Source organism: Agelaius phoeniceus, chromosome 4 (genome assembly GCF_051311805.1).
Source record: "Agelaius phoeniceus isolate bAgePho1 chromosome 4, bAgePho1.hap1, whole genome shotgun sequence".
NCBI lineage: Eukaryota > Metazoa > Chordata > Aves > Passeriformes > Icteridae > Agelaius > Agelaius phoeniceus.
Window position 1 is genome coordinate 63,509,051 of NC_135268.1, and position 20,731 is coordinate 63,529,781.

At 39.4% G+C, this 20,731-nt stretch overlaps 1 protein-coding gene across 2 annotated transcripts in view; it reads right to left on the reverse strand.

The window, feature by feature from the left end:
* The window catches only part of AFAP1 (actin filament associated protein 1), a 111,510-nt gene that overhangs the window by 32,295 nt on the left and 58,484 nt on the right, over nt 1–20,731 (reverse strand). For both annotated transcript variants that reach the window (XM_077177747.1, XM_077177746.1), the window contains exons 4-6: nt 10,665–10,773; nt 7,946–8,157; nt 4,755–4,934 (exon numbers count right to left, since the gene is read on the reverse strand). In XM_077177747.1, coding sequence (XP_077033862.1) covers nt 4,755–4,934; nt 7,946–8,157; nt 10,665–10,773 — 501 coding nt within the window. The remainder of the gene's footprint in view (nt 1–4,754; nt 4,935–7,945; nt 8,158–10,664; nt 10,774–20,731) is intronic.

Sequence of the window (20,731 nt, forward strand, 5' to 3'; positions counted from 1 at the left end):
TACTCCTCTGACTTACCCAACCAAGACAAGCCCTGTATCATTTCTCCTGCATTATTACCATGAAGTCCATTGCCATTTATGGCTGCTGGATCAGGCAGAGCCCAGGGAGGAGGCAAACCCCAGAGGCTGGGGAGGGTGGCAGGAAGCAGAGGTGCCCTGTGCCAGGGCAGCTGCATCCCCAGCCTGGGTGCCACAGAGATGCACATGGCACTTTAGGCTGTGAGTCTCAGCTAGGTGTGATTTAAATGATTCTCCATCCAAAGCTGTGAGTAGGAGAGAGGAGGAATAGTATCTAGTGGTGAAAATCCCAGCCCTCCTGGGTTCTGCTCTGACTGTGACAGCTTGCATTTGTGATTTTAGTCAGGAAACCCAGAGAAAAATTATCACTGAGAAGACAAGGAAATAGGATGTTTGTGGTTCTGTATTCGTGGGTGGTTTGGCTGGTTTTTTCTTTAATTTACATATACATCTGGTTCTTTTAAATTATGTATTGTTTTCCATGGTGCTGGTCACACACACACACACACACAGAGACTCTGGCTCACAGCCAAGCTGGGATCCTCTGGCTCTGCCCACTGGCAGAGTCCTGCAGACTGGTCTAAACTCCCACGTGCAGTTTGGTCTGTCCCCTCTGCAGGCGAGGCCCTAAAGAGCTCTTATGCAAACTCACTGACCTTGCTGTGGCTTGAACTGAGGTATTTTAAACCATCTGATTGAGACAACAGGGGTGCAATTCCTGGGAGGTTTCATTTAGTTTGCACAGCCTTTGCTGCTGGTGATGATGGGCAGTGGAGAAAGAACCTGGCCCGACTGCCTTGGGTCACAGTACATTCTTTAAGTTAATTACAAATTAACAAACACTGCATGGAAACCACTAGTACCAGGTGTGCATCCCCAAAACCACTTTTTAAAGTCAATTTTAGGGCTTGACCATTCAGCACTTGATTCTACTCAGTTACAAAATGCAGCTAATAACCTCTTTGGGGAGTTATTACATAAGCCAAGAAAGAAATGCTTGAAGTGTTGAAGATCTCTAGCTGGAAATCCCCATAGAAAGCAAAAGCAGCCACACAATGTTTACAGTTACAAGCTCAATTTTATGCTGATATAAACGGGCTAAAGAACAGCTCTGTCAGTAGTTTACTCTTCAGTAAAACTGTCCACATAAAGACTGGAGGCCAGAAGTTACTTGATTACCTTCACTAAACTCAGGAGAGTGAAAAAAAAAAGAGATGTTTTCATAGACTTTCATAAGAGATAACATGCAGTTAATCAGAGAGAAAAACTGGGTAGGTGAACCAGCTAAACAGCCCTACAAAGCAATGCTGCAGAGCCTTTGGATGACTGGATACAGTCCCAACCATGATTTTATTCTCTCTTCAGGGCAAAATATCCTCCTTATTTTGACAAGTTCAGAACTGGCTGAGCATTGTCAAAATGACAGATGAAGCAATGTCTCTGTATGGCTGGAAGATTCACTGCTCAATTACAGACCCTCAGCTGGAGAGATTGCTGCACAGTGCCAGAGCACCAGAAAATGAAGAGAAGTTAACTAAGGGTGCCTAATGTTAGGGAAAAATGAAAATCAAGGCCAGTACTCCAGAATGACAGATTACACCTCATGCATGATAAACCAGAAATACATTTTTGTAGGAGGAATGTCAGGAGGAAGAGAAGGCCTTGGGACCAGTCACTGTGACCATTTCCTTCTTCTGCCAGTCTTCTACAACAAGTTACCTCAATTTCTTTGGCATCCATGTATTTCTAATATTGAGTGCAGTTTTCTGTGGCCTAGTCTGAGGGTTCTGCACACAGAGCACATTCAGCTGTACAAACGAAGCCACTGAATAAGCAGCTTCTTGTAAGATCATGGTCTTACTGGTCCTTTTTTTTAAAGCAGCATTTCCCAGGGATGCTGACAAATAAGTGTAGTTTTAGCAGTCTGTTGGATGTGCTGAGACAAACAGGAAAATTTCAGCCCTTACTTGACCACAAAATGCACAGATGCACATATACTCAAGCACGCATGGAAAAAGATCATTTTTGGGTCAGAGTGTGTAACTGCACACATTTTTTCATGTACATTTTTGTGGGAACATTTTAGGACTCAAGTCTGGAAAATTCCACCACTTTTTGTTGCCCACCATATTACTGAGATGATCTCAGCTCTAGCCTGAATTTATACTAGCTTTGCTCCTTCCTCTGAAATCTTGACAGGCTCTTTGGTGACATCAGCTATCTGTTTTCATCAAGCATTTGTTAGCTGGTAAATCTGAAACTCCCTTTGTGGTTTCCAGTCTAGACTTCAATTCGCACTATGTTTATCAGTTGGGGCTTTTTTGGTGTCATCTTTACAAAAAAAAAAGGTCTGAAGTATTCTACTTCAGATTTAGAATTTGTCTTCCAATAGGTATTTTAAAATTATTTACTTGATAAGCATATTCTATACTGATTATATACATGAATTGGAAAAAAAAAAATTTGGTTTAGCTTTCAAAGGACAATCTAGTCTCCAAAACATTTTGAGGTTTTTGGGATCAACTGTAAAGCTTTAATGTGACACTTAACATTTGAATTCATGAGAACTCATTGCTCCTGGGTGATAATCTGCCTCAAGTGGCAAACACTGTGCAGTACCTTTGACCAAGAAGGCATCTTCCTCTTATGCTCTAAAAATGTGGTTGCAGAGTTCTTTCTCATTGGCAGTCTCTGGATCTGCCCATTTTATTAACTACAGAAATCACATGTAAGGGACAGAGCACTGGGAAGGATCTTGGCCCTCTGACTGAGAGGCTGGGAAAGCAAAAATCACCCAAGATGAAGCAGTGACCTCTTTCATAGTGTAAGGATGTCCTACACAAAGCCACACGTGATTTCAGAAGCTAATTTTGAGTAAGGCTTGAATGATTCAAACATAATTGCTTATATAATAAAAAAAAAAAATCCTTAAATTTTGATGTATTTAAAAAAATACAGAAAGCAATGCTTATTTTATTTCTCCCAAGGCTGTACTTTTGGAAAACACTGGAGCTGTTGCAAGAGCTGCACAAATCTTTTCTGGTTAGCTGTGGGAAAGGCAATTTCTGCAGAAGCAAAGGGCTGAAGCAGCACTGAGGACTTGGAAGTTGAGTACAGTAACGCTGCCATGTACATGAAAGATTTCATGAATAGAGAGCTGTGCAGCATGAAGGAGCTAAATAAAGTGCTGTCAGACTCTCTCCAAATGCTCTGCAGACACAGAATACACAACTGTGTGAACATGCAACTGCACAAAATCCCTCTTTTTCTTCTCAGTTTGAAGCAGCAGGAATGCATCTGGGATATGGAAAAATCTAGTACTGCTCTGTCTGCCTGTGTGGGGATCCTTTATATACAATTTAAAAAAATAAAAGAATTTTTATGAAAGAACGTCTGATAGATGCCAGTGAATTCAGTATTACTAAATTGAGAACAACAGAGGAAATAAGGGTGCAGTTTCTATGATCTAATTACAGCAGAATTCCCTTGGAAGGGAACATGACTGATGAACTTCTCTTCATTCCAAACAGTGATTTTGAACTGCTAGCTGAACTAGTGGGACACTTGCATGACTTTAAAACTTAGGACAAGATATTGATGTTAGAAGAAGCCTAACAAATACATGGCTGGGATTAATTGCCATTAAAATGACAATAGAGCATTTTCTAAGCTAGGATACAAAGCCAGAGTCAAAACCAAACACACATAAACCTCAAACCCCCAAAAGGTATATTCAAATATTGCAAAATAGGAAATTACAGATTAATTTTCCATTTAGTACATTAGCCCACAGCAGAATTTATACCGCTTAAGCTGCATTTTATATCTCCCTCTTCTGCAGAAAAACTATCTGCCATCAGGAAATTCCTATGTGTTTAATTCAATTGTATTTGGGGAAATACAATTTATTCTTAGAAAAATAAGTACCATATAAGGTTAGATCAGAGCACAGCATGGAGAATGCCTGATGAGTCTGATGCCTTCAGACTTATACATGTATTTAAAAGGCTGGATTTCAAGGTCTTAAAACAGTTGCTACTGCAACTGCAGTAATAGTTTCCCACACTACTCACTGACCTCCACCTTTGAGACTGGCAAATCCAATATAAATACCAGTAATCTGGTTAGGATCTGTAACTGCAGCCCTTGCCTTGGGATTTTCCATGTTTGCAGACATTGAACAGAGAGGAATGGAAGATGACAAAATCCCGTTTTCTCTGAAGTCTGCATTTGCAGGACAAACCATAACAGATGATACTTTGCTAAACCAGAATTAGGAAACTTGAACAGCCTACAGGAAGCTGAAGGATTTTTCTCCATCCAGAGCAGTTCAAACAGGTATCTCCTCAGAGAATCTTCTTTTAAAAAGGTGACACCATGCCAAAAATAGTATTGGTGCCAGCTGCCTCCACCTGAGGGAATTTGAATCTTCCACCCTAACCACCAAATCTTTCTGGAAAATGATCTGGAGAAGAAGATGGAAGGGAATTTGCCACCTCTCCTCTCTGTGCCAGATTATTGTGCTATTAGCAGTGAAAACCATCACAGCAGCAGCACTGGGTTAACCCTGAGGAATTGCTTTGATGCCTGAACCTGAAGTCTGTATTTCTGCAGTACCAAATTAGGTGGTCTGGATTTGTCTGGAAGTTGTTGTCTGTGTCTCAGTTTGTAACAGCAACTGAGCAATGTGAACACTCTGTGGGTAGAAAAACTCCTGGTCAGAAATCCCCCCTTACCTTTAGCCACTGTTCTGCCTGCTCCTTGCTCTGCACTGCCAGAACCAGGGCATCTGCTCCTTGGTGAGAGATTTTCAGCTCATGCTTCTTCTTTTTGCTGTCTTTGGGAATATAGGTGATACTGCAGTCATTCAGGAACAGCTCCATCTGGGGCTGCTGGTCCTTGGAGCTTTTGTAACACTAAATAAACATAAGGGAAGTTCCAGAGTTAGATATTATCTTTCTGAACCTTGGGGGAAATTGTAGAAATGCTGTATTTTTAATTCATAAAATTTTGAATGTTTTTTACACATCCCTTTACCACATACCACAGAGTTCAGCCAGAGCAAACTCATCCACTCTATAAAGCAAAATTACTTCCAGACTGACAATAAAAGATGTCTTTTATTGCAGGACAGGTACAACATGTGGAGAGCATTAAGTGTCTCTGCATTATCCTTATGACTCAACCTTGACCTTGATCAGGTAGGAAGAGGGTGATTTAGGATATCTGTTCACATGTAGCAGCAGAATAAACTTGTAACTTAACAACTTTAAAGCCCAGATGTTTACCTTGCCCTCCAGTGACAGACCAGCATATGAAGGCAAATCTACATCAGTGCCTACACACTGCAACTGCAAAGACACTGGCACAGCCTTACTCACCTGTTCATTTTCTTGAGATAAGTTAAAAAAAAACTTCATGGAAAGTGGGTAAAATCACACTTTTCCAGTTAATACAGTCAAATAGTCCCTGCACAAATTTCCATGTTACTTCATTTTGTAAGCTCCTGGCTACAATAATGTACTTACATTTCTTCCCTCATCAGTAAATTCATCTTCCCTCATCAGTAAATGCTGTCAGTGAACAGCCATTTCCTGCTGGGTCACTGATGGCCTGCTCTCTGCTGGAACTGGTGATCTGAAGACAGAGGGCTCCCTCTTTACATCACCTGTCCTACAGACCCAGCCTCCATTCCCCCCTTCCAACCCATCAAGTACAGCTGAGGCTCCCAAAGACTGCAGAACAATGTTTAACTCTCTATACAAATGTCCAGTTATTTTATATACTCATGTAAACTGGGCTTTCCCTCATACAAATAAGCACTAAGGCTGAAAAGACATCTGATAAAAAAGGGGTCTCTGACAATCAATAGGACTAACCAGTATCTGCATACAAAGGACAGCTGAGCATTTATGTGAATAGAGAAAAGCACATGAAGTTCTGCCTGTCTGCAGCAGTATTCATGCCAGGATGCAATTGTCTGGAAGACAATTAATAGAAATATGTTATAAACACCAGAAGTTAGGCTGAGCAAATACAGCCAATTCTAAACCAGCCTCTGCAGATCACTGAAAAGCTTTCCCTCTCTAAAGCCCATGACCCTAAAGTTTCTCCAGTTTGGTCACAGATTTTAATTTGCAACATTTAAAAAATACTAAGTTTTCAAGCTATGAAGTCTTGAAGAAATACAACATTTTCACTTTAAGAACCAATAAACAGCTTGTAATTCCTTTTATATTCATCTAAATATTTTATTTAAAATTATACATTGCTAAAACTGAAGTATGTATATATTAAAAGACTTTAGGTGAAAAATGAGTCCCTAACGGACTTTAAGTGAAAAGTAATTCCCTACTAAAAGTTATTTCTAATGTCTAATCCTAATTAAAATATTTTTGTTTTATGATGACAGCTGCATTTATGACACAAGCAATTACTAATCCCTAAGAACACATATTTGTTTTACTTGCATATCTCATAAGCTAACTGTCCAAGTCCTCCTTCAAACAATAAACCAATCTTGTGTAACTTGGTCTTTAGACTCCTATTGTGACTTTTATTTTCTTAATCCCCATTATAGAATTACTGAAAGACAATCTCTATAAGGAAAAAAAAAGCTTTTCGGACCACACATGTGGGTAAAGGAAATGAAAATATAAAAAATAACATATTTTTATATGGAACAATAAATGTAATTGCAGAACAAATACTGTATGACTTCAGGGAAAAATCTGTTTCTCCATCTCTTTCTTTCCCTTCTTCAAGCTGTTATCAGATGGTCCTGAAATCTGATATGATACTGATATATGGTGATAAAAATGTGCATTAAGGATGATGGCATTATAAGAATAGAATAAAAGCTGAATCAGAATAAACTTTTTTCGACATTTAAATACAGGAGGGTACAAAAATTAAAGCTACTGAAAACTAGCAAATTCATTCCAACTGTATTTTCAGAAATCTCCTACCTCCATGTCATATCCTGCTATTTTCTATACTGCCATAAGCACAAATGTACTTGGAAAGTGAACACACCTAAACCATATTGTACCACTGTAGAATAGAGAGGTTCTACAGAAAATGTTCTATGACTTGTTAATCAGCTTTTAACACTTGGGGTAGTGCAGTAATTGTTATGTAATTAGGTGCAATGGCTGGAAGCACCATATCAGAAGGCAGGAGCACCGAGGACCCCAACTTATGGATTAATATAAGCATTAGTTTGCTCATAATAACACACAGTAAATGCTTCCCTCAATTAAGGTCTATTTTCAGAAAACAAAACTACATCTGTGAGCAGATAATTCATGGAATCTTTCACTGGTGCCTCCAATCAGAAAGAAGCATAACAGATTTGCTTAAGGAATAAATACATCCACTTGTTTCTGTCCCTTTTATAATGCAGCTGTGCATCATGTGAATACTGCATCATAATTACTGCAGAACAGATGGCAAAGGTTTAGTCTAAAGTGTGTACATTACCACAGCATATGCTGCCAAGTGAATTCTCAGTCCAACAAGGGACTTTTCTCTCCAGCAGTCTGATCCAACAGTTCACACACAGAGCTCCCTATGAGATTTTTTGTCCGCAGGGAATGAAAGACTGGATTTACAGTTTCAGCAACTATTTTTTTCCAAATTAAATATTTTAGAAGATAATGGGCCAGATGTTCTTTCCAATATCAGAGAACTGCTGGGGTTCAAGCTGAAGTGAAATAAAAATCAAAGTTTTAAGTGGTGAAATGATACACTTATAATTTCAGTGCTTTTCTGCTTCTTGGGTAAATCATGACCGAACTCTTTGGTAAGGTTACTGCAGACTTGGCCACTGTTTGCAGAACATATTCCAAAAATCAGATTCCTGTAAAAATAAATACATTATTTAAAAGGTACAATGAAAATATAGCTAGCTAAAAATAAGAATTACCAGTAGTTTGTTTTCTTTGATAACACACAGTAGTTTGGTCCATTGCCCAAATCTTTTTTTCCTAAGAAGGAAGGCACAGATTTTGGCATCCTTCACCAGATCCATAGAGGCTTCCTCAGAAGGCCACTGATGTCTCATTTTCTTCCCCTTTCCATCCTCCTCCTCTTCATCATAGGATTCGTAAGAGCTGCTCATGGCATCTGAGTCATAATCTTTAATAAAAGTGTAAAAGTGTTAGGTTAAAACACTTAGCCATGAAGCACACTGTAATAACTGAAAACCTCAAGAAGGTTCATTTTAAGTGAAAGCTTTTGAAAATCAGCCAAGAACAAGTTACTGTTTCAGTGCTCAGTAATATCAATGCATTACATTAATTAAAACAAGATACTTTGCCAAGACCCATACAGACACCGTGTGAATTTTAATGAAACAGTAAGCTGGGAATACATAGCTAGAATTTTAGGTAGTGTTTCATTATCTTCAAAATATTCTTTGACAGATAGCTTCATTTTCTGTAATTCTTTCACAGAGAGACATCTTCATCTTGCTTTAGTGCATCACATCAAGAAACAAGCCCCCCATATGGCAAAGATCATAGGAATAGGTTATAGGGCAGGATCTACCCACCACAACATTTCATAGAATTCCCAAATACAGACAAGTAAGTCATACACGCTCTTCTTTTCATCTACATGCAAGCACTTATTTACAAACCAATCAGAGGGACTTGGGAAAGTTATGGGTATTTAATTTTCATGACTTTGTTCTGCAATTTTCTTCAGTGCTTGTTTACTTTTACAGGTAAGACACATGGTATGTAAGTCTCCTTGCTATTAATGACATTACAAAAATATTCCATGGGAATGTTTATTTAAAATAATTATATCTATCCCAATAGATGCATTCTTGGACTTCTTTTACTTCAAGTACTTTTTTCTATTGTCTTCTCCATCTAAAATACTCCAAACAGCTATGGTTATATATTTTAATATACTTTGGTAGCTGATTTTAATTACCACACAACTGGATTTAGTGGACATTTTGCATGAGTGAAGATGTATCATTAATTGCACAATTGAATTTAAAAACAAATTTATTGCCAGTAAAGAGAGGAATTCTTTTAAAACAATTTTTAAGATATTATGAAGTTCAGAACATAAAAAAATACAACAAAACCTCAACAAGTGAGATGCTAAGTTACACTAACAGAACTTTAAATGTCTGGAGATATAGATATACTATACTTAAATTATGAAATTATTAATGAACTTTTAAGGCTGATACCCTAACTATTTTTATGCATGGAAATGGTTAAGTACAATAAGAAATCAGCTTCATACTTTGCCTTGTTTTTCCCTAGGTGATTTTTTAGCAGTGTTATTAATATTTGCACCATTAATATTTTTCTGCCTGAGCATGGCCCTTGTTTAACAACAAAACCCAAGTCAGAAGCTCACTGGGTTACAGGGTGCAGCAGGACCACCCTGCAGCATTTCAAGGGAGGAAATGAAGAGTGATTCTGCTGCTCTTCTAAGTCCATATGTTCTTTCATTTGCTTTCCAGCACATCAAACTCTTTCTTACCTTGAATTTCTTAGGTTAATTAAAAGCTGCTAGATAACATCAGTTTGTGCAGTATACAGATGAATAGTATTTTAGTTTTAAGGTGACTCCTGTGCATGTTTTAAGAACAGAGAGATAATTTAAAATAATTAAAATGGCTATAAAATAGGGGAAGATATGCCTTTAATCTTTGGACCATAGAAAATAATGATTAGTGATAAATCAGCCCTACACAAGCAATAAATTACTCCAGCCAATAAAAAAGCAGCATAAAGATGGTACACAAATGACCCTGTATAAAGGTCACAGCAGTCATTGCAGTGTTTCATCAGGGTGCTCTCAGCACAGCTCCCCTGAAGTGCACAGCTCTTTGGGGAAGCGTTTGGGTGTGAAAAAGAACATTTGGGTGTTGCAGAAGGACATTCTGGTAGACAGCCAGAGGCAGCCCTCTGCCTACTGCCCTGAACAGGTGGGCACAAAGTACTGCCATGGGCATCACACATGGCTTGTGGGAGCTGCTGTGACCAATTCATCCCTTTCCACAATGTGTCATCAGAAATGCTGCAAATACATCTTTCCAACAGTTCCTTTTTTTTTTTTTTAATTTTATTTGTCTATTTTAGCAAGCAATTCATGCAGTAGAGGCACAGCAGGGCAGATGTGCAGGTCAGTACCAGTTTCTGAGACCTCCACATTCACAGTGTGATCAATTTAGAGGGATCTGGGCAATATCTAGCTCTGGACTCCTCATCCAGGGCCCCCATTATCTGTGGTTCAAAGAAGTCTAAAAGATTAATGGCTAATTTGGACCCTCAGTCTGCAATAGCTGCTGAAACCTGTTTATGTGCTCCTCACTTGAGAACCAAATTTAGTTTTCTGTAAAAGGAGCCTGGTTTGAGCACACCAAAACAGTTCTGCAAACCAACCCAATGCAGACCAAATCAGTTCTGCAAACCAGTCCAATGCACACCAAATCAGTTCTGCAAACCAATCCAATACATGGCCAGCAAGGATAACCAGAAATGGCCCAAACTGTCAAAGTGACTCACAACACAACACCACAGCACCAAAAGAGATTAAGTTCTCCAACAATAAAAAAGCTGAAGGACACTGGAATTACCAACTGCTCAGAAACTGCCTGGAAATGTCTTACTCACTGGAAGTGATGTACTCAGGAGCCTTCCCAGGACTAAGTGGCACTGCCTCTTCATAATAGCCTTCAGGAAGGGAGGATGTTGGCAGTGGTGGAGGCCCATTGTCTGGTGGCTAAATGAACAAAAAGAGAAAAAGTGATTACAGACCAACAAGGTGTTAAATTAAACATGGACAGAACATCTGCTCATGATCAGTGCCAATGCCACCAGCTTCATAAACCCTGCTCTTGTGACTATTTCTTATGTTGACTATCTCTAAAGGCAAGGCTCTGGAGGGCTCAATTAGATGCTCTGCAAGGTAGCATCTTTCAGATGAGAAGAAAGCCCAAATCTCAAGTTCCCCATATATTATTATAAATAAACAATAATAAGGAAAGGTTGAGACTTGAAGCACTGAAGCAACTTAATTATGCTTCGTAACACACTGATACATGTTTAAATGTATCATTATTGTCCAGACTTTCACCTCTACCATGATAAGGAAACAAAACTTTTTTACAGGTCCTCCAACTGAGTTCTTTGGAGATGATAAACACTGTAGAATCCTACTTGTCATTGCTAAGGATGACAAGATCAATACTACAGCTACATTAAAAGATTTTTTCTCTACAACAGCATTAAGTGGTAAAAATGCTGAAAAGATACAGTTCTCCATTTAAATCTAATGGGTCAATGTAAGAAACAGATTTCTATGCACAGACCACTTTACAGTGTTAAGGCTAATTTATTAGCATTTTACACCTAAAATAATTCACATTAGAGAAGCAAACAGCAGTTTGGCTGCACACTGTAGAAAAGTTAAATAGCCTGGGCTGGCAGAGACTAAGGACAGAAAATTTAACCATATTTTCATGATAGGTGTTTCTTCAATGGCAAATCAACTCTTAATATACATTTTAATGTTTATAATGCTATTTCTACATAGTGAAAAGTGATCTACAAACAAGGAAAAGTTTGAAAAATCAATAAACTATTACATGATAAAATAACTATGTCAAATAATAGGTCAAATTCCAAAATGCTTCTTTTAAATATAAACCTGTTTTTAATTTAAAACTGACCAACTGGTGGTATGTAGATATAATAACAAAGTAAATGTAGTACTCTGTGACTTCTTCCATATGACTTTACTGTTCTATTTCCTTAAGTAAGGAAATAGAACAAGTACCTAAACAACTGTATTTTATGGAACCTATTCATATTTGCCCCAGGTTTTTAGTTTCATATTTATGTTTTAGAGAAAATATTGAAGCCTTTTTTCAGCACCAATTATTACAAAAAATTAACTTGCAAGCAGAGTCGCATTTCTGCAGTAACAGTTTTTCAAGATTTTTTTTTTTTTTTAACAGAATGACAGAGATGCAACGGTGTTTGCCTGCACTGGACTGATGCAGTGTAAACTAAGGGAATAAAGGAAGATACTGAAGTGAGAACCTGGTCAGATACAGAGATACAGACACTTTTGGGCTGTACCTCAGGTGGGCTGACCAGTCTAGCAGAGCCTTCTTCCACATCACACAGATGAGGCCACAGGGACTGGGCTCCTCTTTTGCTACAGACCTGAAGTTACCTGGGAGGAGCCTGAGCTTTAATAACATGTGCCATTAACTGCAGTGAAATTACTTCTGTGGGCACTTCCAGGGCTGGATTCATCTTTGAATATTTCAGAGCTAGACATCTCCAAATCTCATAGCTGATTACACATCTACACCAGTCACCCAATTCTTGACACCATCACTAATGAGTCCCACCCTCAGAGGGCTCTGTAGTCCAATTCCCATCAAGGAGGTTGCTCCACCTTGCAGGTAAGTGCTTGTGCATTCCCAAAGTGCAGGATGCAAGGAGCTAGTGACTGACCCTGCCCTTCAGCTCATCCAGCATGCACTCACCTTTGCACACCAAGTAAAAGGAGAAACTTTTTCACAAACAATGAACTGATTCACGACTGAGCACAGAAATTCCTGGTCAGACTGAAATTTACACTAATATTACTTCTATTATCAAATGATACAGCCAACTTCTTATGTCACAATCAATTACAAATTACAGTTGGCAATTACTGTTACTTATTATGTGAACCAAATGAGATTTCCTCACATACCAGATGTGCTAGAGAAATTATCTGTCAAAGGAGCAGAATAAAGAAAAAAATATGACTTTTAGTGTAGTGATCCCGTAATTTTGCTGGGAAAAAAAATCAAATTGACAACCTGTGCATCATGACAAAATAAATCTTTCAAGGTTAGCTGCTGCTGTACAACAGCCATAAGGGACATTAAAAATTATTACATGTTCATTACTGTTGGAAAATTGACAGCAATTATTAATTGCTCTACACATATCACCTCTGTGTAGCCTGAAGTGCTAAACACAAGAGGCAGGACTGCCTCCAAAGAGTTGATTTTCCCCCTTCACACAGTGGGCAGAACCTTGTTCTCGTTAACTGGGGTCACAGCTTGTTCCTGGGGCAGTATACATTCATACCACCCTTTTCATTAGACAAATTTAATTTCTTGGTCTAGCCTTAAACCATTTTTTCCATCAGCTGCATACAATACATGAAATTCCTATCATTATTGAACCTCATTCACCCAGGAAATACATGTCCTGAGTCATTCCAATTTTGACTTGACACAGCACCAAGGTTTCAAAGCTGTATTTTATCCTGGGACAAATGAAAAATCCCAATAAAGATCAGGAGAAAAAAAAATCCTTGTTTTTAGACAAAATGTTATTCAGAAAGAAAGAAAAAAGGAAATGAAACACAAATGGTGCTTGTCTGATTCTGACCCTGCTGGAGCACCAGTTACTTCATACAGCTGGGGCGGGCTGGGCTGTGCAGCCAAGGTCAACACAGATGGAATCCATTGCTGAATTAACTGGGCCCTCCTCTCTGAAATGCATTTTGCAGTGCTTGCCATAACAAAGTTGAAAACAATTATAAAAAATATTTTTTTTAAAGGGAGAAACAGAAACATCCAAAATTAAATACTTTCTGATAAAAGTGGGGCTGCTTTAATATTAAAAAAAAACCAAAATTGATTAAATACAAAATAAAACTTCAAATCTGTACCATAAACAACTACATCTTTTGACAGCTATGAAGTTTATGAATTTGACCACCAAGAGATGCAAAAACATATATGTGTGCATTCTGGTATTAATTACTAATATTATAGTTCGTTAATGTTTTTACTATTGCTTGTTGTATTGTTTCATTCTTTCCACTTAGCAACTTTTAGTGGAAGAATTTTGATGAAGTTATGAATTATGAGTTAAGTCTTTATTCAGTAACTTTTCTATAGTTTACCTGAAAATATAAAAAGGCCATAAACTCCACAAAATTATTTACATATTCTGTAAAAGGATTAAATTAAAAAAAAGACCAGAACATGTGTAGCTTGAGTGGTATCAGGAGGAAAGACGTGGCAACCTGCAAGGAAGGCATCAGCATGAATTCCTCCTTTTTTATTTGTTTTGTTTTCTCCTGTTTTAGTAAGAGGCAACAGAGAAAAAGCCTAGAAAATGTTGCCTCTTAAGATAAACCACCTCTCTCAGTCACAGGAATAAGAACTGAGAAAAGAAATTGACATTACTTTTATCTCCTTGGAGGAAAAGGGACAAAAATGGAATATGTTATTGTCCAGAACAGTAACAGCAAGAATGAAACAGTACTCATGAAGATGTTTGTCAGGTCCTGGGTTTGAGAACAACTGAGAGCTGCTTTAATTGAAACCAAGAAGCAGATGAGGTGATCATTACACTACAGAGTTGAGATCTCTGATGAAATTAGAGACTGGATTGTGCACAGGATCCCCAATTCCAGGTCACAGGATTGATTGTTAAGAGAAACAAAATGGTAAAATTTGTTATCCTACTGGACTCTGAAACAGACTTGTATGGACATTTTAAATTAATGGCATATTATGATCTTCCCCTCCACCTGCCCACCTGTATTCCACAGATCACAAATAAACTCTTTATCCTAAGAGATAGACTACTTTATTTTCCCCCTTCTGCCCAAGGGTACTGAGCAAGATAGACAGTAACTTTTATCTTACAGATGGTCCATCTGATAATCTGGTGACAGTATGGAAAGCAGTCTGAGTGACAAAGGAAAATAAATGTCAATGTACAGAGGCCTGAGGATATAAAATCACTTCATATCCCAATGAAGACTTACACTCTGTAGAAAATAGAAAGCAATGCCTTCCTTTATGCAATGATTTAGGATGTGGAGATTGCAGTGCAAAGCTGTGAGTTCAGCAGAGCCTGTCAGTAACCTGTGCTGCAGGCAAACCCTGCCAGCAACTCAAGTGCCACACTTAGAGCTGTGTTATTATAGCAACCACCAGTTTGGATCCAGCTCACACACAGCCCCTCAGTGCTGAAGGCAGCAGCATGAAAACAGAAAAGGGGTCACACACTGGGGATGTCCAAGAAAGCTGTTCAGGAGCCAGCAGGCAAATCCAGGCTGTCAAGAACAAATTTTGAGACAGGCACGTTGCTCTGGAGCAAGCTTAGACCTGACCTCTGCACAACCCCACTGCATCTTCAGCCTGGAGGCAGGGGGAAGAGTATGCACACATCTATGATCTCTAACTCCACATGTGCAGAAATGGATGTCCACAAAGCAAGATGAACCAACAAACTGGGTAAAAGGCAATTCACAAAATTCCTGAGCATACATTTCAATCAGGCTTTTTTTGTAACACTGTAAGGGTTGGAAACTGGGCATTAGTACTTGCCATGTGCTTGGTATGACAGCCCTTAAATAAATTCAAAATTCTGCTAAAGATAATTCACTATTAATTCTCAGCAGTTGAGGACCTGGATGGACCTTGGATTTATTCAGGACAAAAGTGCTGACTGTGGGACATTAAGATCACTTTAAGCTGTGCAATATTAGCCTGAGAGTACACAAGGAAAAGCTGAGAAATATTCTTCATTTGACCTCTGCTTCTTATTCTAAGTTTATTATTTCTGAGCTTGTCAGTTGGAGACCACAAAACCGGGAGCCAAATAATGTGAAGGAAGTCTAACAACTTATCTTCCCAGCTTCTGAGCACAAAAGCAGCAAAACCAGACAGACAGCTACAAAGTTCAACTTTTTGGAATGGAGTAACCCTGTCAGTCCCACCAGAAGGGGGGTTACAGGAGCACATGATGGGCTGTGGGTGTAATCCCACCTGACCATCTCTGACTGCACATGCAGTTACAGCACACACCTCTACAATGCCAGTGCTATCAGGAAAAAACAGAAGGAATTCCCTGAAAAGCCAACAACCAGTTTGACATGATGGGAGGCCCAGCAATATGAATCCTATAACAGCAGAACTGGTCACCACTCTCGGGAATTTTGCTGGTCAGAGTGACCCCAAGACATGTACAAGTCTCTTTTCCCAGCCCAGCAGTCGAACAAGGAGTCAGAACTCTTTAGTTCTCGTTCTCAAGGTTGTTTATTGTTTCTTAACTATAAAATTCTTTCTCCTGTCCTGCCAAGGTCTGTTCAGCAGGTCAGACAGAGGCACACTGACCGCCTTGGGGAAGTGTTATCTTTTTATACTAAAAACTATGTGTACAATATTTACAATAACTTCCCAATACCAATCACCTATGTTAGACAGTGAGTTTCTACCTTAAACCAATCTAAAAGTGCCAGCATCACAGCAGAAGATGGAAGTCAAGAAGAAGAAGAAGAAGGAGAAAGCTGGACATGCCCAGATTCCTCCATCTTGCCTCCTGAACCCCCATTCTAAAAACACCACAAATCTATTTTTCACCCCGTGACAAACTAACTATTATTCTACTTAGACTTTCATGGCTTGCAGATCCTCATATAAGGTTGGTAATTTTTTCCATGGGTCATAATCAAAGTCACAGGTATCTTGGGCTCTGTGCCATGGTCTCTTAAGCCCCCTGGCAGGGGCTCGAGCCATCCAGGACAGCCAGAGGGATGTCCTGAATTCCGACAACTCACCAGCTCCTGCAGTGCTGGACAGATAGGGCAAGGGGGAAAGAAGTGCAAGTGATCACCAGGCAGAGGATGAGTATAAGCTCAAGTGGAGCTTCTCCTTAGGGGGTGATCCTGAACAGGGATTTGAGCAGGTTTCAGGTTAGGAACAGAAGGCACACACACTTGGCACCCTGTCCTCCAGGGAGTGGAGGAACATCTGACACAGCCTGAGAGCGTGTCTGCTGACTCGGGGGTGAATGCCTAATTAAAGGTATCACTGGAAAAGTGCTTAGACAGTGACTACAAACAGATCACAGCCTCAGAGAGCACAGCCTGATGATGGGAAAGAGATCTGAACAGGCTTGCTCGCATTAAAGAATGAATCAGGGCGTCCTATGGCTCCACAGTTTGATCTGAAGATTGTCTGGGGAGCATTTACAGCTGTACCTCACCAGGAGCTGAGTTACTGGTTCACAAGGTACAACACATCTGCTCAGATACCTGAATAACCCCTTCACCTAAGAGACAGGAAGACAAAGATGACAATGAAGAGGACGAATTGGAACAGAAACAGAACAACATAGTATATTGACTGAGTAGAAAACCCAGTTGGTTCTTGCACCTCTGATGACACTGTCAGTCTGTGTCCAGACACAAATTGTCTCAGTTCTTGCTACTGTATATCATTACATACATATTATTTGAGATAGTAAATAAAACCAAAAAGACTGGAGCATGGAATGCACCATTGAAAGGACAGGTAGCTGGAAAGAGTTACACTCAAACTCTGCGGACAACTGTAGTGAAAATAAACTCCTGACTCAATGGAAGGAACAGAAGATCTAACAAAATAATTAAAAGTGAAAGCGAATGAGCCAGAAACAAAAACAAGGTATTTCTGTATCATTCATAATTTAAAATAAAAGGTTATTACACAGCCAGTTGGAAGCATCACTCAGACAAAACAATAGACTTGACTCAAGTCAAGCAAAGGGTCTGTGTGTACCAAGAAATAAAATGGGCTTTAATTAATGCTAGGGAACGCTTTCATACATATTACATGAGAAGGATTAATCTGAATTTTAAGCAGCATGGGGCTCTCAGTCAGAGTTGTTTATTCTGACTGTGCTCAAAGAAGTGTCTGTACTCCCCAGAAAAGACAAAATCACCTTTCTCTTCCAGAAGTAAATAAACTCATCCAAGTGTGTGACATGACAGTGAGGACAAGGCAGTACAGTGATAAAAGTGTAGGCAATGCCATTTCCACTGGAACTATATTGTATAAGAGCCTGAGCACTGCATCAAATTAAGACAAGAGGAGACTTGGTCCTTACTGGCCTAATTCCTTCCCCATGTATTTGTGCACAGAACATTAATGAGCATGATAAAGAAAGCAAAAAAATTTGGTCCCTAACTATCAACACAGAGATGGGGTTTTATGAACAGGTATAGCATAGAAATAAGAAATGAAAAACCTGAGGTCAGAAGTGTGAGCATTCTACAGTAAATGGTGGGACAATATCCTACAAAATCTGTGCCATTAGTAATTTAATAATTTTCTTGTAAGAAGGTCAAAGATCATCAGTATCTAGTTAAAAAAAAAGACAAAAAGGCAAATAGCTTCACAATGATCACAGAAATAACTTGGTAAAGGAGTTCAATTCTACTCTAACTCATGCAGTTTAAATGTAAATTCCAACTAAAGGCAGCTGAGAACAGCTCATTCTGGCAGCTTAGACATGAGGAAAGTTTTGAAATATGGTGATATGTATTGCTATAAAGGTATACTATAAATTAACTGAGAAGGTAATTGCTTTAACTAAAACTTTTCTGTGGTACCATTTGCAAATGTGAAATAAATCATCAACAATAATTCACCAACCTCAGACGTGGAAAACAGAAATGGCAACTGAAGTGCCCTGCAAGACATTGCTAACACAAAAAAGAGGGGGGCATACATTTCTTCATCCTTATTCCTTCTGCAATGACATATTATATTCCACAATCCCAGTGTGCCCAGGTGGCCAAGAAGGCCAATGGCACCTGGTCTGGATCAGCAATAGTGTGGCCAACAGGACCAGGGCAGGGATTGTCACCCTGTACTCGCCACTGGTGAGGTCATACCTCAAATCCTTTTGGGCCCCTCACAACAAGAAGGACTCTGAGGTGCTGGAGTGAGTCCAGAGAAGGGCAACAGAGCTGGGAAAGGGTCTGGAACACAAGTCTTAGAGGCTGAGGGAGCTGGGGGTGTTTGGCCTGGAGAAAAGGAGGCTCAGGAGAGACCCTATCCTTCCCCATCCCTCACCTGAAAGGAGGCTGTAGGCAGGTGGGGTCAGGCTCTCCTCCCAAGTAACAAGCAACAGGACAAATATCACACTCCCAAGTCATGCCAGGGGAGGCTCAGATATTAGGAGAGATGTGTTCACCAGAGGGGTGGTAGAGCACTGAACAGGCTGCCCAGGGAAGCTGTGAAGTCACCACCACTGGAGCTATTTAGAGTCAGGTAGATGTGGCATGTGGGGACACGGTTTAGGGGGAGCTTTAGGCAAACAGCTGGACTCAATGATCTTAAGGGTCCTTTCCAACATAAATGATTCTGATTCTATGTCCAGAAGACTGACTGACTGACTGACTGCTGTTTTGACTGACTGCTGTTCTGGTCACTTAGGATCAAAGTACATGATCCTTATAGCAGGTGCTTGGGAGAAACACTGATATCATTCACTAGCACTGAACCATAGCTCAGAATGAAAACTGACAGAGCTTTTCTTATACACAGTGGAATGAAATGAAACCTGAGGGGAATACGATTGGGATTACAAAGGGTATCTGAAGCACATATACCATGGTGAGGGGAAAAGACCTACTTAAACACACAAAGACTGACAATGAACAGTTGCCAGTGGAACAACTTTAAAAATGAAATAGTGGGTCAAAGAAACAGTGTGGAACAACTTTAAAATTGAAATAGTGGGTTAAAGAAACCTAAAAGCTAGTGAATAGATTTTAACTGCACTGATAATTTAAAAAGGCCTCTTTACTTGTTTCTTCATTATGGAAGAACTTGCTCAGACCTGTTCAAGCTGAAAGCATAGCCAGCTCTGAATGAAACAAATAAATATTTTTTAAATTTATTTTTGTGGCTTTCAACTCTTCTTTTGACTCTGCTCCAGGAAGGAAAGAACCTGAAAATTAATACTGCCTTAAGATCATCTTTAAAGAGAAATGGAGAACAATAATTGTTTTTCAGTGTTAGAAAAAAAACGTAGATGAAACAGATTCCCAAATACCCACCTGACACATGGACCCCTTGCTTCTGTTATGGCACTTTTCTCAAGGCACACTTTAGAAAAAGCTTAAAAACTGGCACTTTTTTGTTTGCTATGCAAAGAATGATTAATATAATTAGTGATATATCACCTCAAGAATCCTTTCAATTTCCAGGTGATTTTTCTTCTTCTCCAAGGACACTGTCTCATTTCAGCATTTTCTAATAAATATCTAGGAGTTTACCTGACGGGCAACCAGATAAAGGGAGGCTGTCAAATGATTTCCCCACAACAGGAAACCCATTTATACGAAGAACTCCTACAGAGTGAATGTGTATTGTGCAGGAGTGGGTTGGAGGAAGATGACCCATTCTTTTGATTCATATCTGCAGGGTTCTGGAATTCTGCTGAACATTTGCTGTGCTTAAATAATTATTAAATTGTCAATATTCCAAGAAAAACAAAACACACACTCGATTTCCCTGTGAAAATCATGCAAAATAGCTAAGTGTGCTGTTTGTGTTTGATTTTGTTGGACAGCACAGTGCAATGAAATCACCAACTGTCAGATGTAATATGACAACCAAATGCTTGGAGGCTAGAAGTGTTCTGTCACTGTCATGCTGTGGATAATTGATGCCAGGAATCCTCTGAGCAGCGGGACACGCCGGATATTATCCCACTCCCCCAGTGGAAAATGCACTTCAAGACAGCTTGGTGATGGTGCAATGATGGGATCCCAGGTGTTAAACCACCAGCAGCACTTTGAAGCATGCACAGAGCCTTGGCTCTGTTATTCCTCCAAACCCATCATTGAGCACAGCTTTGTGCCTGTGAGGAGCAGG